Raw genomic sequence first — 27,398 nt, forward strand, 5'->3', positions numbered from 1 at the left:
GCTCTCACAAATTCATTAAGCGGGGGAACAAATTGCGTGCAAGTTCTCGTTATCCTTATAGGTGACTAGTACTCTTTATTATTATCGTTAAGCACTGTCCATTAACATGTTTAGATATCTTCAATTGTACATATAACTTTGTTAATATATGAAACTGCAGCATCACGTATGTGACGTAGGCCACTGATGATTTATTCCTTACTTAGGGCAGTAACTGTTTGTCTTCAAAATCAAAGATAATCGATTAATTCGTAATAATTATTCATGATAGGAGGTTAATATAGGTTTGGAACATTGTTGTAAGTAATTATGACTGTGATTTAAACATGCAATAATTACAACAACATCAGCTCCGAATACATCTTCTGACGTGTATGAAAGTTCACACATGCACCTTGGAGCAGAATAGGGAACACATGATCGATGTTGTAGCAACTGTACACAGAAGCAACCTAGCGTGTAGAATTTCCAGTGTTTTCGGCAATGCTAGATCAGAATCCTGTTTGATCTCCCATTCAGGGAAGCAACATTACATCCAGACTACGTACTATCACCAATGGTTTACCACTTTTATCGAATAGATGCTGGAATGTGCCATGAATCAACACATCGTTTCTTGAAACCTAAACTCCCTTCAAGAAGCCCTGATTTTATCGTCAGTTGTATAGTGGTGCCAAAATTTACCTGTGTTTGAAACATGAATTTATGACAAAAGCGAAAGTGTAACTTGCTGCTAAATCCTTTGATTATATCTAGACCACTTACTCTCAACAAATCATTGCTGGCTGAAACCTTCAGAGGGTTGAACTAATCTACAAGGCAAGGGAAGTGAACACAGAAGGACTTTGGCTACATAACGACAAACATGAGAGTCATTGACTGTTAGAGATAGGACGGGAATAGCTAGTTCCATATAGGGCAACGTTTTTACTTTGTATTTCAGTTTGTTCCCAGCATCACTGTCATTGTTCACTTTTTCGTAAAGTCATTTGGTTATCAAACGCATAATAGTTATGAAGTGGACCATGCAAACCGAATAATTAAATGCAAAGGTTGGTGGCGCTGCTACACTCGATAATCCTATCATGCACAAGTCAGATGTAACTGTACTCCCGGGGGATTACTTGTTCAGAGAAGTGGTAGGGATGTGTAGCCGCATGTAAAAGGCCCAGGGCCCATTTTAGACCTAAAATCCTGTTATTTTCGGACCCCATTTTAGACCTTTATGACCTTTGACCCAAGTCAAAAGTCAAAGCATCAAAATTTTCAAAATAGTATAGGGTAAAAAGGAAGCATTTTCATGACTGTGTTACTGGCAAAGCCTACCACTATACTCGCATTTCGTTTAGGTTTATATGTTGTTGCTGGGAAGCCATGATTTCCGAAAGATATTGCTTGAAATACTACAAAATTGGGATGAAGTAAAATATCTTTCACCCTCACCAAAATTTTGGTCCAGCTTCTGAAAATTATCAGTTATTTGCAGTTACAGTCTGATTGGTGGTCTGTATACTACACCAATTCATTTTGCCATGATCGACCTGTCAGACAAGTGCGTTTACCTCTAAAATCATCTTATCAGTTACCATGGCGTGAGTTCGTCAGGTGACTAGGCAAAGAACATTAAGGTATGCATGGACTTTGTTCAATGACCGCACCTACGACACTTACATTGGGCATTGTTCCGCTTGGTGGTCAGCCATATTGATTTTCATAAAATACCAGGTACTACGACAAAATAACGGCAGATATTTGGTTTTAAATAACTACATCAAGTTCAACACTACAAGTCATTTTGAGAGGTATGTAATCACAGTCTTCAAAATATCACCTCTAAGCAAGGTAGGAATTTTCTGTCATTTTGATATTGCTTTCGTCTTTACCATCGTCTTCTGAAGTCGGTTGTAAATTTCCGCCTTTCAAACTAACGATATCTGGCATCAACTGATACAGAGATATTTCTTACTGACAGGGAAATGAAGAAGATAAGAATTTTACTTTTTCACGAATACTTCATTTCCCCTTGTTTTAAGAGAGAACAAGCTCAGAATTTTTTTGCAATTGATGTCATGCCAATATGCGTCATATATGGTGAAGTACATGCATATCGCCTGTAGAGTGCAGCTCTGGGACAGATATCGAAACTCTGCAAAGTTAAAATCACTTTTCTGATCTACCGCTTTTGTGGGATCGTTTTGTTTCAAAATCCCGATAGAGTTAAGACAGAGACGGCGGCCATTTTGGAATATCGCCAATATCGGTCTAGCGGCACCAAGTTTGCACATTGCCCTTCAGAATTTTATTCTTGATTTCGAAAGAAAATGGTTTAAAGTTCGAGGAAAATTAGAGCAAGTCTTCCTTTAGGCGCGTATTACTGTAAAATTAACGAATAAAGGCTGTTACCGACAAATGTTAACAGTTTGCTTTGATTAATCATACGGCATAAAGCAACGTTTACCATTTTATAAACCTCTTCCAAATTGCTTCTCTTTGTATTACCATAAACGTTCATTCATCCTCCTTGTTGGTATTGTACGATCGACACGGCGGAAAAGGATTCACTTTACTCAAAATTTCAATAAATGCTCGTTCCCAGCAGAGAAATATTAAAGTTATTGCCAAATGTAAAATGCATAACAATTGGTATAGATTTATTGGTCACAGTATTGAGAACAATATTACACAATATCATGAGAATTGCCAATAGCAGAGTTGAAATAATATGTTTCAGTAGATAACTTGATCATCGATATCGATGCCATTGTTTACCCTTTAGCTTGTCTGTAATAAAGACTCTGAAAAGTGTAAAGTTATAAATACATTTCGTTGAGATTAATCTTGATTATTCAATGCTATATTATATCATCCGCTTCCAATGTAGTTTTACATATATTAGCTGTTTTGATAAATTGAAAATAAGTTTACATCATCCTGTCATTAGCTTCTTATATGGCTGTACTTATACTAGCTGTTTTAGCATTTTGAAAAATAAGTTTAGAAAATGCAGCAAGAAGCTGTTGTTGAAGCACAAAACGAAAATTCTGCAAGGTATTTTTATATGACGTTCCCCTAAAAAATAAAAAGTGAATTAATTAATATTAAAAATCTCTGAGATTACAATGTCTATGTTTGGAGTATATAGGTATGCATAATTCCACATGGGCACTTGCAGCTCAAAAGCAGTAGGGCTATGCAATGCATTTTTAGAAATGTTAATAAAATAACTTGTCCGTTTTTTAAATGTTTGCTGTAGCAGCACTCTTATCAAATGAAAAAGAACGTATTTTAGTGTTTACGATTTAAACACTGCAAAGAATGCTACATTAAAAACCCGATGTTTTTTTCTAAAGCAATGACACTTATGTCCAACATTTGGTTTCAGATCCGAAGCTATTTGATATGATTACTTCGTTATAACAGTAAACTTCTGTTGTTGGGGGCTTATGTACAGTGGCCCTCGTGAACTTTGACCCAGCTCTGCATCCTGCCAAATATTTTAACTATATCTTTACTTCGCTGGAAGTGCAAACATAATGGGTTCTCATCTGCGACATTTTCTTTATAATATACTCATGCTTTATCTTACTTCATCAATGCAACAGAGTTAGCCCAATCAAATACGTAGTCATGACTGTTGCTTGAGAACAAGTCATTTGGCAGCCAAACATTAGTAGAGTACAAAAAAATCTTTGTCACTTGCAAGTATTTGACCTAGGTAGTAGTCCACTTTGCGGGCGAGTCAATTGATTTTGCTATCGTCTTTACTATCACAGAGTTATAAATGCCTTTTTAGTAGTAAAAAATTGTGGAGTTACACTAAAATGTCAATTAAATAACTTTCCCTGGTTTTGAATGTTTTTTATAGCAGCACTGTTATCAAATGAAAAAGAACATTTTGGGGGTTTACGATTTAAACATTGCAAAGAATTTTGCCTCGTTATTAACCCGATTTTTTTTTGAAGCAATGACACTTATGTCAAACATTTGATTTAAGATCCGGAGCTGTTCGATATGATTAGCTGTTCTTTAATCACAAAACAAATATTCTATAAGGTATTTTTGTATAATTTCCCATAAATAATAAAAATGAAATAATTGATATTAAAAATCTCTTAGATTCCAATATTTGAGTGTGGAGAGTATAAGCAATGCATAATTCATATGGGGCCTTGTAGCCGGCTCAAATCAGCATAGCTGTACACCTCCTATTCAGTTAAAAAAATAACTTTCCCGTGTTTTGAGTGTTTGCTTTATAGCAGCGCTCTTATCTTATTAAGTGCATTTTGCTTCGTTATAAGCTGACGTTTTTTTTTCTGAAGCAATGACACTTAATATTTCAAAATTACTTCTTATATCAACAAACTCCTGTTGCTCGGGCCTTATCGACAGTGGCCCTCGTGAACTTTGACCCAATGAATGCTACTTTTGACCTAGCTCCGCGTCCTGCCATTAATTTTAACTTTATCTTTGCTGGGCTGGAAGTGCAAACAGAATGGGTTATCATCTGCGACTTTTGTTTATCATGTACCATTGCTTCTCAGTATCCAACTTCGTCAATGCAACAGAGTCAGCTCAATCAAATAAGCAGTCATGGCAGTTGTTTCAGAACACTTCTTTGGACAGTCAAGTATCAGTACAGTAAAATACTTTTGTACTAATACTTATATTGACCTCCCTCGCACATGTGTATTGTCATTGGCAAATATTATACAGCAGCAGACGGAGAAGGAATGAAATTTTGCTAACAGAACAGGTCACTTAAATTAAAGCATTCGTGACAGTGAAAGTTTTTCTGCATGGTTTTGATTATTGAGTTTGTTGCGATATTAAGTTCCTAATTCGATATAGGAAAATAGCGTGGTTAAACCATCCCTGAGATGATGAGAGGAGATATAGTTTTACATGTACTGAAATCAAGACGCTGTTTTCAGAGTTAAGAACGACATATTGAACCGACAAAAGCGTAATATTCAATTGCTAAACAGCACATCTTTGTGTTCAATCTATAATCAGACTATTTCAAACTGTCCTAGACAGGGATAAATGGTTATTCACTTTTCTTATTCTTTTTTATTCTTGATTGACCAGTCATGACCTTGTCATGAAGATTGACACTTTGTCAACGATATATGTCAAGGCTTTCATTTACAATGGCACAGTTCAAAAGGACTGTTTGCCACAAGGATCTCGCACAGACCGTTTGCCGATTCTGTTTACGCATTACGCTTTTTCAGGAACTTGAAAACCTGTAAAATATAATGAGTGCAGACATATAATTGATATCCATATAACAGTACGTCGGACTTGTTCATTTATTAAAAGGAATTTTATCAGTTTGCAAAGTTGAAAAAGGATAGGTATTTTGTCATTTCTGCAACAGATTTACATGTAGTTGCACTGAATCTCCTTTCATTTCAACGGCTTTGCTGAATTACTGGCCGATAAATAAGATTCTGACATCTCTGAAAGTCCATTATTTCTGCAAGAGCTATTTCAGATTCCTCACAGATATATGTAAACCTCTGCCTATAACAATAATAAGCATGAACTTAAAAGGAAGGAACCCTGAGAAAGAGTCTGCATATTCAATTATTTACTGCGATGTCATCGCAAACAGATGTAGTTTTTGTGTGAATCAAAGGTTGAACGCCAAGGCAAAATATTCGGAAAAGTATGGTTTTAGTGTAATCACACTCAGTGGTACTCTGTAATGTTGAAGCGAGATTAACCAGTAGTCTGAAGTTGTTTATGATAATAAGACGAAACAAAAAGTTTCTCTGATAAAACATCCTTTAGTCTGACACTGTAAAATGGGAAAAATGAAAACAACTAGGTATTAACATTTCATATGTTTAGTTATGATTATGATCTAGTTGGAGTTTGCAAGAGTGGAAAACTTAAGTACAAAATTGCGTCGCCCTGGAGCTTTTTACACCCTATAGGCCTAATTGTAAACGTGTTTTTAAATTTCAAGATCCCTAGCCTTTTCCATACCATATTCATGATTTGAATCAGACTCTTTTCAAAGGTCCCTTTCTGTACCAATTTTGTGCTCTGCTTTCCGCGGTAGTACTCAAGCTGATCCAAAGGCTGTTGAACGTTGAAAGATAAGCCGTGTCCTAAGCATCCCTATAACAAATGATACAGCTTTTGTAGGGTATGACCTAGTGAATGGTGACTAAGTATTCCGGATAAAAACTGCTGTCCACCAAGCTTTGTTACCAGTCCGTTTGAACTATTACCTTTAGGCGTCAAGCCATACATCCAAAATTTATTTCTACTGCACTGCTGAAAGAAAATCTACAAGGTTATCAACAGTGACCTTTTATTCAATGGACACCCATGATTTATTAACTACAGCTATGTTTGTTGGCGACGAATCTTGCCCTAGCGTATTTGTAGCAATGGCTGGTGTAGAACGCTGAACAATTATGTTCAGTGAGCATTCGTATTAAATATTGTATCATACTATATAGCTAGTTTTGGCAAAGTCCGCCAAACAGGTGCATGAAATTACCTGGAAGCAAGCGATGAGTTGTATATTCAGATACTACATTTGCCAATAATTTATGGAATGTTGAATGCTAGAACCATATATTCTAAGTCGGACATCTAATCATTCGACAATGTTTGTTTTCTGTGCATTCTGTGCGATGGTTTAATCTCAAATCGCTGATGATTTCCTTCCCACCATTACGTTTCATATAATTTGGAAGCCAACATAAAATAATATTTTGGTTCATCCTGCAATCATTAAAATGAAAGACAATTTTCTTATATATCCTTATCTTAGATATTACAATAATTCAAAAATAATCTTTTAAGGATTGTGTTCGCTGTTAGTAGTGGTGTGTTTTATAGCCTTGAAAATATAAAACCTTATCATCAAGAATCGTTGCTCAGGGAGATTTCTACGAGTATTAGTGGACTAGTTAATTCTACATCTTACAAGTCCCCGCTTCCCATTAATATTGAAATAAGCAAAGAGGTTTTGAAATCGTGAGTATAGATTTACATTTAGGTCAATATGAATTGGTTAATATAAAATACTGGCTAAATTACTGCCAGTGTGAATCACTATATATAGGCGTACACCATGGGAAAGAAGTTTAAATTCCAACCCCCTTTCTGACAATCCCTTTGATGTTGTCTCAATTCTGTTTACTTTCAGTTTAGCACCATGGCTGCTAATGCTGCATCTGAGGGCAACAACAGTCAGCGGCAAGATACAACACCGACAGAAGGCAAGGGAAAAGCACTTGTTATCTTTGATTCTTGGGATACCGAAAAATACGGTCTCCCAGAATTTCACAGAAATCTGTTCAAAGATATCTACTCAAGACAAGGGGGAGCGTTGGAAGGTTTTGCTACCGTGCTTGATATCAATGTTAGTGAAGCACAGGTCAAAGATGCACGGAAAGCTGGCATAACTTTGATACCAGGTAAACGAATTGCGTACCTTGATGAGAAAAATGACCCAATTAATATTCGCTGGCTGTATTGTCATACAAATTACTACACAGATTTGCAGCAACTTGACAACGTCAAATTCGTCGTTGGTTATGCCCCATTTACTGCTGACGTTGCTGCTAACATCCGTAAGACTCTGTTTCCTGACGCCAAGCTTTACCAAATCAACGCACTTCATCCTGATCTTCGAACAAACGTGCCAATAAGAGATCAAAGAAAGCTAGAAGACAATATGCTTAGAATAGCAGGTGAAGCAGATGCAATGGTGTCCATCGGTCCCAGCATGTATGATTACTTCGGGAATGCATACAGGGCACATGAAAAAACAATATCACACTTATTACTCTTACCAAAGACTGCAGAAATGTACAACCAACAGCAAGTGACGGAACCAGAGGACATAAAACAACTCCTAATACTATCCTATGGTGAAATACACTCCAACATCAAGGAAGCACTGAATGAGTATGACGGAGTAGCAGCAGCTGTTGATGGAATTGCATCCAGCCTCAGAGGAACTGAAATCAGAAATATCACATGGAATATAGCTGGTGTCGCGGAACAATACGCTGAGAATGTAAAGAGATACGTGTACACAAAACTTGGGAGTGCTTCAGTCACAGTAAAAACCATCGCAGATTGTTCCATTAATGGTTTAATATCCATGTTGCGCCAGTGTCATATGTGTCTTCTTCCGCAATGTAAAATGGACTATGGATTTTTTGGCTTAGAAAGTATAGCAGTGGGTGTGCCAACCTTCCTAAATGGCAAATCTCAACTTGGTTACTACATTAATGACTTCTTCCATGAGAATGGTAATCACAGTGCGGTCGATGGTGACGAAGGGTGGGATAAAAAATAATGACAGCAGTCGAAAGTACTCCTGTGGCATACCAGCATGCTAAGAAGTTGAAGGATGAGTTCATCAAAAGTCAAAACGTTGCAGCGAGCTATGCAAGAGTAGCTGCTTTGTTTTCAGAAGAGTCAACACCCTCAGAAGGTAAGGTTAAATATAGCAAGATAAATGTAATATAGTGTATCATGCCTCCCCCCTGATATATGATAAAATGTACAACTGAATATAAGAAATGCCTTGCAAAAAATACCAAACCTCTTTCATACTAAACGTCCAAAGCACATTCGAACCATCACTAAGTACTGCCAAGTTCAAAAATATGCATCATGTGTTACATTGAAAACGATTGGAACTAATTTGGGATAATTGGATAGTAAAGTAATGTTTGTTTTTTTCATCAGCAAATGTAAACTCATCTGCTTTCTTTTTAAGTTATGCACTTTTTTCTATGAGTAGTGTGTAATATTGTTAATTTCAGTCAGAGGAAAACTAATATTTTTGAGAAATTTTAAAGATATGAAGATCCAGTTATTCCAAATTAGTTCCATTCGTGTTACAGTAAAAGAGAAACTATTGATTGAGCATTGACAATACTGTTTGCTTTCATTTTCGTTGAATTAGATCTTGATGTAAAAATAGTTTTGGATGTCAAGAACTTTAGACTGCAGAGAAAAAAGCTTAGACTGCAGAGAAAAAAGCTGGAAGATCAGTTGACCTGCTGTTACAGCAACATCCACTTGATGACCCCATTATTTCGACAATAAAGAAAACCTACAGGAAATAGATGATGTCGTACACAAATGTGAAAAGCTTTTCGAAGAAAACGTCCAAATAATAGTAAATGGTGACAGCAAGGAAATAAGCAGACCTATACAAGGCCAACAGTTTGGGGTGCACAATGTCAACAATGTATCTGTTCGCTCAATCGGAATGGCGGTCAACTTCCTAGGCATAATTTACCTCTACAGATTCAAGTCATCCTGTCACAATGGTAGATTTGCAAAGGCATTTGAACCATTGCTGATAACTGACGAGATGAGAGAGCTGGCTAAGAGATTCAACATTCCATTGAAACTCAAAGTCACCTATGACCAGGAACAGTTTGATGCCATTGACCACTTTTTCTGTAAACGTAAGTTGCAAATTGCAGCAGTGTGAATTTCTGTTAAAACTCTGAATGAACAAATCTAAAATGCAGTTCAACGCAGCACTTTTGCGTAAATACCTATATTCTTCACAATTCTTCCTTTGTTTCTTTGTTGATGTGTAATTTAATTATTCTTAAGACATTCAAAGTGGTTGAAGGAAAACTTCATTATAAAGTTCCAGAGCCAAAACAAATAGCTTATCGTCAAATATCATTTTTATTCAATAGGAAATGGACTACATAGATTTGATGGGCAGTCTGCTCAGCCAGGTGTTAAGAGGAAGATGCCAGATGATGGTGGTGATTGCAATGGACATTCAGTCCAGCTGACAAAATCTGAAGCAATGAAAAAAGGGGGTGTGGGCATGGCTTCAGGCATTGCTATCATTACAAAGGACAGTGTTGTTGAGGAAAAGGTCAGTAATACAGTATTATATTATTGTTGCGCTTATCATTAAACATTTCGAATGGTAATTTGTCACCTTAATAAAACAAGTCTATGTGTATGTATACAATATATCAATACATAAATTATTAATTTCATAAACAATATTTGGCTGCGCAACAATATTAAAAGGCCAGTTCTGTCAGTTTCCGTTAATTTGTCATTTGTTTTTATTTTGTATGTCAATGGCCCATTCTTATTCTACTCCCAACAGAATGTTACAAATACTTCTATTTAGCTTGTTAACGTAGCATATATATGTGTAAAATACACTTTTCGTTGATATTAGAATTCTAGTCCGGACTTGAATTCACTAGTGAAAATAGCAACACAGTTTACACATGTATAGGATGAGTTGACAAGCTAAATATTCTGTATATCAATCAACATGTTTTTGGGAGTAGAACAAGACATTAATGTTGACTTTAATAAAGTGAAAAACGTCATCAAAAGTTTTAAATTACGATAAAGAAGTGTCGTCCTCTTTAATAATATTTTCCTTTATTTAGGGTTAATTTTGTTAGATTAGAAAGCACATCATACGAAGTTACTATAGTAACTTTGATAACATCATCTCAAATGCTCGAAAAATACATTACATTCATGTTATTCGATAGCTAATCCTTAAAAGTCACTTTAACATCATTTGGATAAGTTGATTCTTGTTGACAAATGTATTATTGTTTCAAAATTGCACTAAAACTCTCTTTCTATTATTAAGTATGGAGACGAAGGTGGCCAGAAATCAAACTTTGAAGATGGAGTGCTCAAGGCTGGTGGCATACCTGATATTAAAGGTCAGACAACATACTGTTTCTTCAACATTTCTGTTTTTGAACATTTACTGATGAAATAATACTTTCACTTCATGTAGTTGTTTATTGATAATATCAAACTTCAATGTGAATGGTAAATAGAAAAGCTTTAGGTATAATCAATCTTATTCCAGCTACATAAAATTTATTCTGGTAAGCTATCCGGTGATGGTCAGATATGTTTGCAATGCCCATCCTGAACACTTGCAAGAGTTTTAAGTATCAGCGCTATTTTACATGCACAAAAAAGACTGTCATGTTTTTGGCTTCAGTGATTGCTCTCTATGGCTTTCAAAAATATTTATTACATAAGAAAGTTCCTGACCTCACTCATCAAAGGTAGACAGAAGGTGAATATAAAATATAACAGATACCATATTGAGCGTACAGAATCGATCTTCAGAACAGACAAAATCGAATTACTTATCCCTAGATTTCAAAATTCAGAATTTTTGAAATCATTAATTATCCGGATATGCTGAATATTGGGGGGCAACATCCTATTAGACAGAATGTGAAAGAAAGCTTGAACGCCTGAGTTAGATCGACAAAGTGGTGACTTGTTTGATTTTGTTTCAAACGTTTCTTCATCTTTTACAGATACAAAGCTACTTGCTTTCAAAACTGACAAGGACCAAAGCTTCCTTCCATCAGCTGAGATGTACCTACCTACCATATTCAATGTTGACAACTACACAGCACTGAGAGGAGATCAGTGGGACTTCATACAATTCATGGTTAAGATGACAGAGAAGATTCAACACATCCTATCCACCAGACAGGAGATCTTATCAGTGCTGGGAGTTAGAGAGTTCTTTGTCACTGACACTGACTGTGAGATACATGATTTGTATGGTAAGGTATCCTGACTCTGTAAGATATTTGAAAGGTGGCAATCCACTTTCTACCTCTTAAATTGACTTGTTAGGATTAAAGCCCCACTAGCTGGAACTCTTGAAATTTGTTGACCTCAAAACATCTTCCTTTCTCTCCTGGTTGTCTCTGAATTCTACCCTCTGAGTAGCTGTTACTGCATTAGGGAACCGTTCTTTGTGAAAAATTTGACAAGAAGTTAACATTTAAACGGTAGATTTCCCTCCATTTTTAAAAATCAGTAATATTGCAAAGGAAACATACTATACAATGTCACAGTTGAAAACATTCACCCCTATGCATTGCATTGGACTACTCTGTGCAGTTTATATGAAGATTTCAGGATAGATATGCACGATAACGGGTTTCGCTTTTCCGCATGGGATGCAATTTAATGTCTGGGCAAAATATCTTGATGAAAATTGTATATACAGTCCATGTGGGTAGTTAACAATAAGTGTACACATACATCTTAATTAGTACATTCTCACAAACTTAATTATTTTAGCTTGAACGCAGAATCATTACAATAATGGTAAAAGATACAGCCAGTGGGGCTTTAATGTTATTTTACACACATCATTGACCATATCCATGTCTTCTTTTTGCAGGTCTCGCAGATCAATTTCTCAAACATGGCAAAGCACCACTGTGCATCAAATCATCAGCTAAACCCTATAGTCTGAGTGCTAGGAGTTTAATTCCACATAAAGTCAGTCACACGCTGGTAGATCAGAAAGGTCAAAGGTTATCAGAATTAGATCAGACAGATTGGCATGAAGCATTAAAACTTGTACTGAAATATAGGGAAGACGAAATCACTAAATTAATGGGAAATTTATCAACAGTAGAAAATAGGGTAAGGCAGCTAGAGAGTGAAAATACAGCACAGGACCAAGCTGTGCAAGAAAAGAAAAATCTAGAGTTGCAACTGAAACATGCTAAGCAGGAAGTAGAAATTGTACAGGGTCTGTTGAAGACAGAAAAGAAAAACTTCAAAGTGCAGAAACAGCATGTACAAAAGCTACATTAGGTTCAAGGCAAATTCAAAATAAGCTTACCATAGCAATGCAGGAAAAAGTAACCTAGAGCAACAACTCGAAAATGTACAAGATATGAACAAAATACAGCAAACTGAGCTTGTGAGGGCAGATGAAAAATTAGCCAGTCAGCTTGTGAGAATTAAAGAATTAGAATCCAAAGGTAAACAAAGTGAGATTCCAGAGTAGATAAGAGTACATGTACACCATCATTGCCTGAGAAGACTCTGGAACAGATATCAGAAGCCATATCAGCAGGTAAGGTGATGAGTATGGTGTCAATGAGTTAGATGGAAAGATATGTGATATCATTGTATACACTCTAGATATCAACTTTGCATATTCCCACAGGCAACCACGATGATTGCCATATATACAACCACAAACATGCTGCATTAATTAAACATTACTAGTCTACATGTGAAATGCATTGATGGTTAAATTTCAATATATTAAGCAGAGATGGAAAAGCAGAGTTTACATTAGAACAATATTAGTGAGCTTGCTTTAGTCAAAGACCAAATCTTTATATCAATCTAATAATATAATCTGACCTAGGATATATTTTGCATAAAAAGCCACTAAATGTAACACCATTATAAACCAGCTGAGATTGTATTTTCTCTTCTCTACCTCACTGATGCTGCCAATTGAGGAGACTAAGAAAAGAAGAACAGTATTACAAATGTAAACTGTTGTTCTCAATATTCTAAATCAGAGAACACCAATCATAGTGCAGACTATATATCATATGATTGATATACCTTTGTCTTTCATTCATTTCTATGCATTAATACACTCATGCATGTGATATAACCTTGAATCAGCATCACCAGAATCTGAAATGAAACCAACAGACAAAAGGGCTTCTGCTATGTCAGAATCACCATACAGCATTTTTTGTTTCAGAGGAAACTTCTTCCAGTGTTGAACCAAAGCCTATTGGTGGTACACACTACATTGGTGAGAAACAGTCAGTTCAGGGTAAACATGGAGGTAAGAGTTGGACAAGTCTGAGTGATTGTTTGTTTGTAAAGATATACTGTGTATTTTTAGGCTAAAAAAGTATGTATGTCATTTAGCAAGGTGGGCGAGTTCATAGATAAGACTTTGCTAATTACAGTTGGTTGGATGGAGGAGGGGGATATCTTATCCCTATCTTAACAATTTTTCTTGGAATTGATTGTACATTCTGTTGTGAATTGCAACATATTTGTTTCAAAGGATATGAATGCATTCATTATTATCAACTGACAAGATATTCATCAAAGTTTTCTGAGCACAATGTCTAATATAGCAATTCCAATGGCATAAATATTTGTACTATGACTGACTAATAAGCTGACCTTGAAGTTGAAGGGGACAAAATTACATCACAGATATTCTGATATTTTGAAACAGAAATTTGCTTTAATCAGTCTTAATCAATGCTTTGCATCATCAAGGAGTATCATGCAATCAAAATCAATGTACAAGTATCAGATGTTTTCTACATCAAAGACTTTTAAGAAATGTAAACTCGAGATGAACTTACTGTCATTTCTATGATATCACACCTAATCACTTCAAAATATACAAAGAAATTTTTTTTCTCATGTTTATTTTGTCACCTGTAACTCAAGTCCATTATCATTCAATCATAACCAAGTATACATTACCACAGAAATGGTAATTTTTACTTTGATTGAGTAAAACTTGAAAACATGTCAGGCTGCTCATTCAACTTGACGTTGACTGTAAACACAATCAAGAATAGGTCCAAGTCTTTCCATTGTAAAGTTAATGTCTTGTAGCGAATAATGTGATGTTCTCATAGCTTGCCATTAGAATCTTCATCTGTGAACAAACCATAATGATCAAGGGTATTTCATATCTGCCAAGTTCATCCAAATATCACAATATGAAAGATATAAAAGTATGCTAATATCTACCCTTGAAAAGCATTATATTCCAGTACTTGGGGAAGCAGTATCACAATACCATCTTAAAGCCAAATTATCATAATTATAGGAATTTAGCTACGGGGCAAATTGTAGCCCGTTTACACTATTTAATGATATGTTGATGTGTAACTCAAGTTTACTGGTATCATATCACCTCATTAAATGTTCATCCTTAATTAGTCTAAAAGGCCCAGGTCTGTGTATCTAGACATGCTTTCAAGAGATGAACAAGAGACTATGGGTGACATTAAAATCAACTAGATAGAGAAACAGCGTCAAACTTTAGATTATTTGCCCTCTAAGGAACCAGTGCTTCAGTGAAATGCTGTTGTACATGTAATGACACCTAAATCAATGACATATTTCAGAAAAAAGGAAAAAACCATTCAGCTGAAAGAACTGCAATGTTGTATGATTTTACTTGTGCTTGAATTCTGCTAGCAGGATACTGTTTATAAATTTATGAAACATAAATCTCTGTTATGAGAATGTTTCTTTGTCCTGAAGTACTCAGAATGATCTGAATGACTTCATTCAGCTATTCCAGTACAACATCACCAGTTAAAACTTGGAAGTGATCTGTTATTCAGTTCAATCATTTATCAGGTGATCACTATGGCCACAAAATAAAAAGTTGAGACAGAATGCGGCTATCAATAATCATACTGAAGTTACATTCTGTATGTTTAGATGGACAAAGTCTAGCGTGAATGACATATTATCTTAACATACTCAGTGGAATGCCTCAAATTTATGCAAATGTAGCAATTGGATTGTGAGACTTTTGATACTGATGATCTTTACTGAAACTGCATTATGTGCAGCATCTCAGAAACCTTTCACCAATATTTTGCTGAACTCCATTGTCCTTATTATTTTCAAACAGCCAACTATAAAGTAGAGAATGGTACTATATTTCTAGACTCCTTAAGTTTCTGTAAATAATAACAAATTACCAGTCACCTATAGCCTTATATAGCTGCGTTCAAAAAAAAATGGTTAGTGGGGGATTTAGGGCTGGAGGAATCGCAATTGAAATCTTCCTTTTTTTTCAGATCCCCCTCAATACCCTCAAAAATTTTAAAGTCCCCAGTCTATATGATCAAAAATTTCAAGTCTTCCACCTAATTATCATACAGGCACAGTGAGTGAATACTTTTTGCTTACCTTTCAGTTTTCAAACTAGAACTTCATCTGATTTGCTATAACATGAAAAACTTTCTCTCCCCATGACAAGTTTGTGATGAACTGCAAAAAGTAAACATAATGTTGAAAGTTGAAAATGTGTACAACTTACAAGTACAATGTGGTGTTGTGCAATGAGGCAATAGACATATCTGAGTAAATGAATATCTTTCTGTCTCAACAATGATGTTCAATATTTTGTAATCTCTGATTTCCATTGTACATCCAAACAAAAATTTCAGTAAAGTAGCTTTTGGATTCAGTGAAAAAGATATCTCTTTAAGGCAATGTGTGAAACTACAAATTAATTATCAATCATAGTTAAAGTAGCAAGGTAATTGTGGGTAAAAACTAAACAGGAAAGTATGAGGCACTTTCTTAGAATAACGATATTGGTAGTTATATGTGTGACTAAAACAAAAATAACATGAAGTCAAAGTAAAACTTAAAATGTTACTTAGTCCATAGCTATGTTTGCAAAATTAGTGAAACTGGCAAGGAAGTATAGTTTGACCTCCTGTTTTGATGAACATTGCACTTCACAGGGGTAGTGTCCTCCAATGAAAAAGAAAAAGCTAGCCATTAAGAAGTTAAAGTATATTTTATTGATTCTGACCATTCTTCATTCATATTATGGCTGCATAGTCCTCTATTGTCTTTGCTGTACAAATTCAATGCATTATTAAATGATTGATGATTGGTGGAATGAAATGATTTCTGTTAACAGTATAGAACCACCAGGAATAGAATGGCCATGGATCTATTACAGAAAAACAAAATATTATATGTATTTCACCGCTGGGGGCACTGTTCATAGTCCCCTCACTGCCACAGACAACAGCAGAATTGCAGCAAAGTTTGGTGTCAAATGGTCAAAGTGAAGAATGTGTATGCATTCCTTGACATGAAAATGACTTGTAACTGACAAATATTGAATGTGATAAAAGACCAACTGCTTTTACTAGTGCTAGTCACTAATATTGTACTGAATTTGTTCCCTTATTGGAAATCAGTGAACAAGGACTATACAGTCAGTTCACTTCTTGAAAACTAGATAACCAGATATGAACTGAAAATGCCTCACCTGTTTCATTATATATTGCATTTATGTGCAAATTTGAACCTTTGCCAGATGTTTGCAACTTCATTGAAAGTATAATGATCAACATAATGAAAAAAATATTGAACACAGATTAATTCTAAATCCAAGTATATATCCCCAATCAGGCAAGTTCATTAAAAATTTGCAAATAAGGAATTGACTGAAATGTTCTCATTAAAATGCAAATAAGAATTGGCTGAAGTAAAATGTTAAATGACTTTCAATAATGTCGTCGTATCATAGCTAGTGTTTAATGTTAATGTACAGACCTATGTTAACAGCACTGTACACACTGCATACAGACCTGTGGTCACAGCACTGTGCACATTGCATACAGACCTGTGTTTACAGCACTGTACTACATACAGACCTGCAGCTAGTGTTCACAGCACTGTATACACTACATACAGACCTGTGTTCACAGCACTGTATACACTACATACAGACCTGTGTTCACAGCACTGTACACACTGTATACAGACCTGTGTTCACAGCACTGTACACACTGTATACAGACCTGTGTTCACAGCACACACTGCATACAGACCTGTGTTCACAGCACTGTACACACTGCATACAGACCTCCTGTGTTCACAGCACTGTACTACATACAGATCTGTGTTCACAGCACTGTACACACTGCATACAGACCTGTGTTCACAGCACTGTACACACTGCATACAGACCTGTGTTCACAGCGCTGTACACACTGTATACAGACCTGTGTTCACAGCACTGTACACACTGCACACACGCCTGCGTCACAGCGCTGTACACACTGCATACAGACCTGTGTTCACAGCACTGTGCACACTGTGTACAGACCTGTGTTCACAGCACTGTACACACTGCACACACGCCTGTGTCACAGCGCTGTACCTGCACACACGCCTGTGTCACAGCGCTGTACACACTGCATACAGACCTGCAGTGTTCACAGCACTGTGCATACAGACCTGTGTTCACAGCACTGTACACACTGCATATACAGACCTGTGTTCACAGCACTGTACACACTGCATACAGACCTGTGTTCACAGCACTGTACACACTGCATATACAGACCTGTGTTCACAGCACTGTACACACTGCATACAGACCTGTGTTCACAGCACTGTGCACACTGTGTACAGACCTGTGTTCACAGCACTGTACACACTGACACACACGCCTGTGTCACAGCACTGTACACACTGTATACAGACCTGTGTTCACAGCACTGTACACACTGCATGTACACACTGCATACAGACCTGCAGTGTTCACAGCACTGTACACACTGCATACAGACCTGTGTTCACAGCACTGTACACACTGCATACAGACCTAGCTGTGTTCACAGCGCTGTACACACGTATACAGACCTGTGTTCACAGCGCTGTACACACTCTATACAGAGATGTGTTCACAGCACTGTGTACACACTGATATACAGACCTGTGTTCACAGCACATGTACACACTGCATACAGACCTGTGTTCACAGCACTGTACACACTGCACACACGCCTGTGTTCACAGCACTGTACACACTGTATACAGACCTGTATGTGTTCACAGCACTGTACACCTGGGACTGCATACAGACCTGTGTTCACAGCACTGTACACACTGCACACACGCCTGTGTTCACAGCACTGTACACACTGTATACAGTACAGTGTTACGTGCAGAGAAAACGAACAAAAGGGTGAACTCAGCAGTTAACGTTTAAACAAAATTTATTACAAAAATAAAACTAATTACCAAGTCAGGGATACAGTACAAGCTTTAAAAGTGTACAGACTACTTATCTCAGCTGGGACGGCAAAGCTCCAGTCTCAGAGTTGTAACAGTCTGTCGGATGAATGAACAGTCCTATGGCTTGCAAGGCTTGAAGCTGCATAAAGTCCACAGTATAAATCCAGCGTTGGCAGTGAAGGTCTTGAAAAGTCTTGAGAATGACTACTGCTGGAGTTTAGTAACACACAAGAGACACGATCCCAAAAGTCTGACTGGAAGCCTGCTGTCCCAGTATTTATACTCATGTGCTTACATAAGCACATAAGAACAGTCTAGAACTTTTATTGACATGCTAATTACTGTTCTAAAATATCTCTCTTACACAGCTAACTAAATTTCTAGAACATTCCAAACATGACTAATTGAATTCAAGATTGTGAGGTCATTAAGGGCATTGACCTTGAGAATGTTCTAGACTAATTGGACTCAGGTCATGATGAGTGTGGGGGAAATGACCTACATAACAACAGACCTGTATGTGTTCACAGCACTGTACACATTGTATACAGACCTGTATGTGTTCACAGCACTTGTAACCTCCACAAATGTAATAATCTCCACAAATGTAATATTAACCACAATTGTAATAAAGTGCACCCATAAATGTAATATAGCCCATAAATGTAACAAAAATCAACCATAAATGTAACAAGTCATCGTTGATGACACAGTCCCCACTTGTTAATGGGTACTTTGATTACATGTCCTCAAAGAGGATAGAGTCCTCTTCATTAATTAGGTCTGTGATAAAATACTTTGATACAGATGGCACTCAATGGCCAAGAATGAGTTCTATGGTGATGAAAACATAAAACCAAAGTAGGCCACCATCCTAAAGTTCATAAAATGAGTCTACTAGGAATTAATCAACAGGATGTTGCAAAACATTTTTGCATACAATCCTAACACTTAACAGATTATCACTTGTACCATATTTCATAAAGTTTGATGCAGTATTTACAACACTATGAGATCAACATCTGTATCAAGTTTCATCACATTTGACGTTGTATTAATTTGTGGCTATATCACCCTAATTAGGAAAGTTCATTACTTATGCAATTACAATTAATTAAAATGACACTGATAAATGTCTTTTTCAATGTTAAAGCAATGTGAGCTTAACATCTGTACAAAGTTTCATGAATTTGATGCAGTATTTCTTGACATATCAGCCTATTTACGAAACTTCAATAATTGACATGTTACTGCTACATGACGTGAAACAAATTGAGGAGCATATGTATGAAATAGGTCAATGTCCTTGTACCAACTTTGAATGATACTGGTGGCAATATGTCTGAGTTATGGCTCTGTACATAGGAAAATTGTAACAAATTCACCGCCATGCATCGATATTTGATCTTACTGTTTAAAAAATCAACAAGTATATGTACGACATAAGTCAATGTACATGTACCAACTTTGAATAAGATCAGTTGAGACTTGCCAGAGTTATGGCTCTCGACATGAAACAACCATAACGAAATTGCTACCATGTGGCCATATTGGACCATCTCGTGAAACCAATCGACATACATATGTATAAATAAGTCAATGTCCTTGTACCAACTTGAATAAATTTGCTTGATACATGTCTATGTTATGGTTCCGGACATGAAAAAATCGGAAAAAATGGCCACACGCCGGCCATATTGGATTGTATCACAAAACAAATCAATGTGCATATGTATGACATAGGTCGATGTCCCTGTACTAAGTTTAAATAAAATCGGTGAATAAAATCAGTTGAGACGTGCCCAAGTTTGGGCTAAGGACACAAAAAAAATTGTAACAATATGGCTGCCATGCAGCCATATTGGATCATATCATGAAACAAATTGACGTACATATGTATGACATGAGTCAATGTCCTTGTACCAACTTTGAATAAAATCGGTTGAGATATGCCTGACTTATGGCTCTGTACATGAAAAAATCGTTAGAAAATGGCTGCCTGGCGGCCATATTGGATTGTATCACAAAACAAATTGACGTGCATATCTATGACATTGTTCAATGTCCTTGTACCAACTTTGAATAAAATCGGTTGAGATATGCCTGACTTATGGCTCTGCACATGAAAAAATCGTTACAAAATGGCCGTCTGGCGGCCATATTGGATCGTATCACAAAACAAATTGACGTGCATATCTATGACATTGGTCAATGTCCTTGTACCAACTTTGAATAAAATCAGTTGAAATATGTCTAGACCATGGGCCAGTAAGGGTGAAACCTCCCCCCCTCTGGGGAATTTTGCAGACAATGTTTTTCTGAAAGCCTATCATGTAAGAAGTAAAATTCTGTTTGTTTGCCATCTGGGCAGCGGGCGTTTAGAAGTTATAGGCTTTTAAAGTTAGGTGGGTAGGTACACAAGAAAACCCGCAAAATGCGATATCTAACAAGGGTAGGGGTAGGGTTGCCCTGCCAAATGCTCTTTGCATGCACTTGTACCGCAGGCAACTATGGTGTATGTGGTATCAATCGAAAGCTTATGAAACGGTCTATCATATTATTACTAATTTACATACATATCGCCGGATATTACGTAACAATGACGTCATTTCAAAAATACCGCCAGAAAATTGTATTTTAAACGCGGTACATGTTTATTGGTTATATCACACACCTTAAAGGTATACAGTCATCTATTCAAAGCTGTTCTAAAGCTACTATACATACTTGCCATTCAGCCAATCAGTGATTTTTACTGGGTGGCCAAGAAAAACGATTGCGCCCTCTAATGTTCTCGTTAACTGTGTGCGCCCGTACGAAAGGAATATGAAAATTTTAGGTGACTGTATACCTTTGAGGGTCAACCTTGTCAAGTTCAATGCAAGTAATAATGTAAACTGTGATAAACTCACTGTAATGAGATTTATGTCATGATGACACAATTCCAATAAAAACTTTATAAATGATATTTGAGATGTAGACATACGGTATTAAACACATGCTCATTCGACGTTGTAAGTGAAGTATGCTGATGCTCCATGATTTTCAACTTTCAAAACAACAGTAAAAAGAAAGGGATAGAATAATTAAACAGTGGACATATACATGGGTAATATGTCCTGACAAGTTCAAACATCACCTTCATCATCACTGTCCTCATAATTATATCAACCATGTTGTCTGGTATTTCTACATCATCCTCATCTTCATTTCCATTAGTGCTCATGGAATCTTGCAAGTCTTCAGATTCACACGATGGAATGGACTGACTTAATATATCTACTAATGCTTGGGGTAGAATATCACCTTTTGTCCATTCATATGTTAATATGCCACTCTCATCCTGTCTCCATCCGTGTTCTGAAGGACTCGGAATATCGGGATAGTGAACATGGGAATGGTTCCATATCAGTGCTTGATAATTTGCCCTATATATGTGCATCTGTAGAGAACTCTTGCATGGTGGCAATAGACTAAGATCGATGCCATCAAAACTTGTTAATAGGTTTCCTGACTTTGCCTGATACTTTTGTGTGAACATATCGTAACGAAGCTTGTCAACATCAACGTACGCTCTCTTGCCATACATATAGCAAACAAACTTTTCTAACTCTTTGATGGTTTTCTCACACACATCTCTTTGTTTTCCAAGGTTTGCAAATGTACTCAAAAATTCAGGATATTCTCTACTATTTTCAGTGGTCCTACTTTACCACGTCGAACAAAGGCACTCGTTGTGTCGCAACCTGTAAATGAATGTAGAGCGGGAAGTATGGAACATAACTCTGACTTCTTAGCAGAAATGATGTCTTTCACATTGAGCATCCGTCTCTTATTTCCAGTTCCTGTATCAAAGAGCACATTTGCTCTACGGTATATTCTGCGTAAACTTAACAAGTAACACCAATACATCAGTATCAGGGGACCTGACAACAATGTATGTTGATGTTGGAGATGTCGATGCAATGTGGTTACAATGGAGGATAATGCGTGTGTCAGCTTCCTCTTGTGATGAATCAAGATCGGATTCAGGTCTAACCTGCACAGTTTCTCCATTATCAGTGCTCATGTGATAACAGTTTTCACCACAAACAAAATACAAGTGTCGCCCTTGGAGTTTCGGGGCATACTTTGCTTGTTGCCATTCTTTTAATAGCAGTTCCACAAGCTGTGTCTTATTCTTTTCATTAGACATAAACGATTTCCAATCTCTCGGGGCTTTAGTTTTTGGCCCTGTGATTAGGAAAGTCGACGACGTACCACGACGTCGCCTCTCAGATGTTTTTATTGATGCTGGATGGTATGAATCAGTCACAAAATCAACTCTTTGGGATTTTGGCAAAATCTGAAATGCCATCTCTGCCACATCTTCAAACGTTTCTGGAACACATGTAATTGCTTGTAACATTGCATTTCCATCGACGACATAAGCTGTTTCTTGGTATGGGGGCTTTTCTGTCGGTTTGACTGTAGCTTCTAAATTATGGAGAAGCTTTGCTTTGTCAGTCTTTACTGGACATCCGTCAGCCGTGGCTAGAGACCATGGCACTGGCCCTAGTGGAAATGACAATGTCATGTGAAGATCTATGTTGTGTTGGGTCGATAGTAAAACCAATTGACCAAAGATATTTCTTTCAGCTTTAAACTGAACAAGTTTGTTTTGTGAGCTCTTTATCTTTTTAGTTGCCCCGATAGCAGCAAATGTTTTCAGTTTCATGCGTTTCAGGGGATCATGAAAACTGGTTCTTTTATCAACAAGCCTTTCTTTAACAAACGTATCCCTTATTGCTTCTCTCCCAAGACTACATGCTTGCAATAGATCATGGGTTACATCTGGCGGAGCTGGAACACCAGATGATAGACAATACAACTCATCCCTATTTTCTACTGCAAATGGATTCATAAAATTCTCAAAAGCTGCAACCATTCTCTGCACATCGACCTCACTGCTCTTTATTTGAGTGGGTCTCAGTTGCTTGTGTACTGAATCGTCAGTACATATCATATCAGCCATGATCAAAGTTGCTTCAACATACTTGGCTCTTGAGTGGCGGGTGACACACCACCTGTGGTATGCAGCATAGTTCCCTACTGAAACCAATGATCCCTCCATGTGATTTGGCATGTCGATTGACAGTCTGTTCAATCGTGATATCTACCGCATTTCTGGATAAAGGAACACTAGATCGCGAGACACTGAATCCATTTCTCCTGAAAGATCTTCAGCGCCTGGATGTGTCTGTGGCAGATTCATTAGAGTAATCAAATATACAGGAATGTATCGTGAATAATTGTGGTGATCATATGCAAAGAAAAGTGCACATAGTTCGTGCAAAGTATGAATGTGCAAATCAAGATTGTTTCCTTTGTTGCCCTGATGCATGAGATGATTAGCCACACTATGTCAATATAGCTCATCCAGAATTCTGCTGTCTTTCCCAAGGTACCGCACCTAACATCATCTTTAAACCTGCAATACTGATCATAAAGCTGTTGGAAATTTTCACTAGCCATCACTTTCTGCATATTCTCAGAATTTTGTAATTGGGAAAGTTGATGAAGGGCTGCCTTATCTTCTGCGTTGAGCCCTCTAATTCCCTCTACTTTGTCCAAAAATACTCCAAATAGAAGCCTTTCTAATGCTTCTAAAGCAATCTTGTGAACACGTAACGCACGATTGTAATGTTTTCCAGACATAACTCTCTGGATAGAACCACTGGCACACACACCTGCCTCGATCAGAATATCCTCAAGACCACTACCTTTCATGCGCTTACCAAGAGCGGAAAACACTGAACATAAGGTATGAAATACCCCCATTCGGACAATTACATTTCTGAATTTTGGGTTTTGCCACACAATATGGTATGCTTTTTTTGCCACAGCCAAATCAAATGTCACAATAGTAAACTCCTGTCCAACACTTTCAGTTGCTTTCTGGGACACTTCGATAACATGCTGTACTGTAGCATTTTCAGTGATGGGAAATTTAACAGGAGCCATATACTCAACCTTAGAGTGTGTATTCTGTGTTTCTGGCATAGTTTCGTTAGTTGTCACAGATAGCCATCCAGCCCACGAAGGAACAGTGGTGTTTCATTGAAGAAGATTTCCTACAATATATCCAAATGAAATTAGACAAGCCAATTCTAACTAAATTTTCCGGTCTTGTCGGGACAATTGTGGTAACACTTAAGCAAGGTTCTGATTTTTCTTTCATAAAACAAGGTGGAAGCCCCGCTGGTTCTTGAACACGCATAGACCTTTCACGAGATCGACTTGTATTTGATTGAGGGAAGGTTTGTCTCTAGTGTGCCATCAACTTCCTGGATGGCAATACCATGGGCAGTGTGAGTAGTACCAGAGCCTGACGGGGTTTCTTCGTTTAAGTCAAAGTTGTCCCAGCAGAAATGCAAAACTGCATTATTGTTTGTGGAAATGCCGGAAGGTAGAAATGAATAGTTAGCTGTGACGCTGTTGCTCATTGCAGTTTCCAGTTCTAGAGTGTGTGAATAAGACTGACAATGTCCAAAACGGTTTAGCATTGTAATTATCTCAGCACTACCAGTGAGATGACGGATAGTCATGGCAAGTAGGATGTGTTTTGGCATTTCCCATTGGCCATTAGTCACAGCATAGCAAATATCTTCAGAACAAGAACCAACAAATCTCTCCGCCTTTGCAGACAGGATTCCCGTGGCTTCCCAGAAACAACATGAGAGAGAAAATCACAAAGCAAGACCGGTGGTTTTCTTTCCTGTCATAATAACCAAGGAATGGTCGGTGGCCAAGGCATGTCTTCTACTGCCTTATACGCACTTATTATTTGGCGTCTCAATATCATGGCCACCTCTTCTATTCTTCGTTCCACAGATGATGCAAGTTCAAATGCTATTTCTACTGCTTGGCCAGTACAAACACTAACTGAGTATACCAATTCGGCACGGTATGACGGTTGCCAAAATGCTATTTTGTTTCCAAAGTGTCTTTTTATTTTGTCTTTGAGTTTATCAGTTTTTTTGTAGTTTTCATTATACAGTTTTGGACTATTCTGCAACATAAACAGTAAGTATCTTTCCCGCAACATGGTCATTCGCTCAACTTTCTGAAGAAATATTATATTTTCTTCAATATAGCTGCAAATATACGCAAATGCATTTTTATGTGCCTCAAACATGTCAGAAGACTCATCTTTTCTACCGGTAGCCTGATATTTGCTAATCTCCCTAGTGTAGTTTCGTCGGCAATGGTTGTGATAATGTGCTTCACGGGCAATTAAATCTATGCCCCGAATTCGACACAGTAAATTTTCATCACCCTTTTGTTCTGCAGCTGCCTTGATGGACTCTTCTGCAGTTTTTGTGACACATTTAACAAGTAAATGTCGGGTACCTTTCACCTTTAGGATTTATTATTGCAGAACAAACACCTATCACATGGTAAGAGTAGAGATTTTGAATTTGGTTTTATTTGAGCTCGCCGCCTTCTCTTTGAACTGCTTGCTTCGTCCTCTATGTCACCTGTACATTTTCTCTTCAACCGTTTTATGTTTGTAAAGTTCTGGTAACACCAACGGTGGCTACCATGAATCGTGGTGTTGAACTGTTGGGTATATTCTGGATGATTTCATCCAGTCGCACAGCAGGATCAGCACTGCTTTGTCTCAGTTTGGAAATTTCTTGTATCTTTGAAAAACTTTTGTTATACAGGGGATTCACCTTGGTGTCTGTCGTGTTTCTATCAAAATGAATTATACAAATCTTCCGTACTGGTAAAGATTTTGATCGCGATCTTTTTCTTTCCCCTTTGCTGTCATATGAAGGGGTGTTTCCTTTCGAGACATGTTGTCCGTGCTGGTATGTGAAAAATGTGAAAAAATTAATGACTTTTAGCCAACTAACGATTAACACATAAAGATATGAAAGAAGAGTTAAAATCTTGGATAAAGACAACAGCTCACTGCAAAAATATTCATATATGGTAAATATAAACGTGCTTAGAGCTGAAAAAACGATATGAGCTCAAGCACTATCGTTATTAAAACGGAACAAGTTTTGTTCACTCAAACTGGATAATACTAGATAGCTGATGAAAATTATGAAAGCTCTAGTGCATGTATAGAATCTTAAAGCAGGTCTATCACCTTGTAACAAAAAGCTCTCTGGTAGTATTAAAAGCTGTCAGAGTCTCACTGGATAACACGTGCAACACCCTTGCGCCTTAGGGTTCTTTATTTTACGTGCTACTGTGAATACACAATCTGATATTTATTGTAGAATTCAGGTTCATATGTCAAAGTTGAAGCTGCATCAATCAAAATATGATACGGGTGATCAGGAGAAAACAATATCACGCTTCAATGCTCAGTATATTTCATAAACATGTTCAAAATTAACCCAGTTAGAAGTCAAACGTAGCGGCCAAACTTTTGATGAAATGTAAAAATATACTAAGTTATATACCTTGGCTGAAATAATTTACAATTAAAAGGATAGTAATGGTAAATCAAGATGCAACTTTTCCTATACTGGAAAGTTATGTATTGGTGTTACTGTAACCCAAACTAAAGTGTTTTATCAGAAAATTAATTGAATGACTTGCCTACCACAATCAACACTTACTGTGACAACGTTATAAAATCCTACAGCTGAAAACTCACTTAAATCGAAACTTAAACGCAGCTGCATAAACGCAGTGTAAAAGTGATCAAAACGCCTGCCTGATATCAATGATTTTGGAATTTAAATTATTGGTTTGAGATATATGTCACAAATGACATCAGC

The 27,398-nt window shown here is 37.0% G+C and overlaps 1 protein-coding gene across 1 annotated transcript; it reads left to right on the plus strand.

The window, feature by feature from the left end:
- Positions 1 to 1,580: 1,580 nt before the first annotated feature.
- On the plus strand, positions 1,581 to 13,644 carry LOC139125614 (uncharacterized). The gene is made up of 8 exons (XM_070691710.1): positions 1,581 to 1,802; positions 7,172 to 8,470; positions 8,948 to 9,458; positions 9,702 to 9,889; positions 10,640 to 10,715; positions 11,334 to 11,588; positions 12,218 to 12,904; positions 13,556 to 13,644. Exons 3-7 carry the CDS (start codon positions 9,257 to 9,259, stop codon positions 12,637 to 12,639), a joined length of 1,143 nt encoding a protein of 380 aa, XP_070547811.1. The 5' UTR covers positions 1,581 to 1,802; positions 7,172 to 8,470; positions 8,948 to 9,256; the 3' UTR covers positions 12,640 to 12,904; positions 13,556 to 13,644.
- Positions 13,645 to 27,398: the final 13,754 nt, after the last annotated feature.

This window comes from Ptychodera flava (assembly GCF_041260155.1).
Source record: "Ptychodera flava strain L36383 chromosome 3 unlocalized genomic scaffold, AS_Pfla_20210202 Scaffold_25__1_contigs__length_14229661_pilon, whole genome shotgun sequence".
Classification (NCBI taxonomy): Eukaryota; Metazoa; Hemichordata; class Enteropneusta; family Ptychoderidae; genus Ptychodera; species Ptychodera flava.

What these genes read in the sequence shown, in the direction of transcription:
- LOC139125614 (XM_070691710.1), top strand. Translation starts at nt 9,257, where the DNA reads ATGGCGGTCAACTTCCTAGGCATAATTTACCTCTACAGATTCAAGTCA. An exon ending in TGGCATACCTGATATTAAAG is followed by an intron (nt 10,716 to 11,333) that starts GTCAGACAACAT and finishes CATCTTTTACAG; the next exon opens with ATACAAAGCTACTTGCTTTC. An exon ending in TGAGATACATGATTTGTATG is followed by an intron (nt 11,589 to 12,217) that starts GTAAGGTATCCT and finishes TTCTTTTTGCAG; the next exon opens with GTCTCGCAGATCAATTTCTC.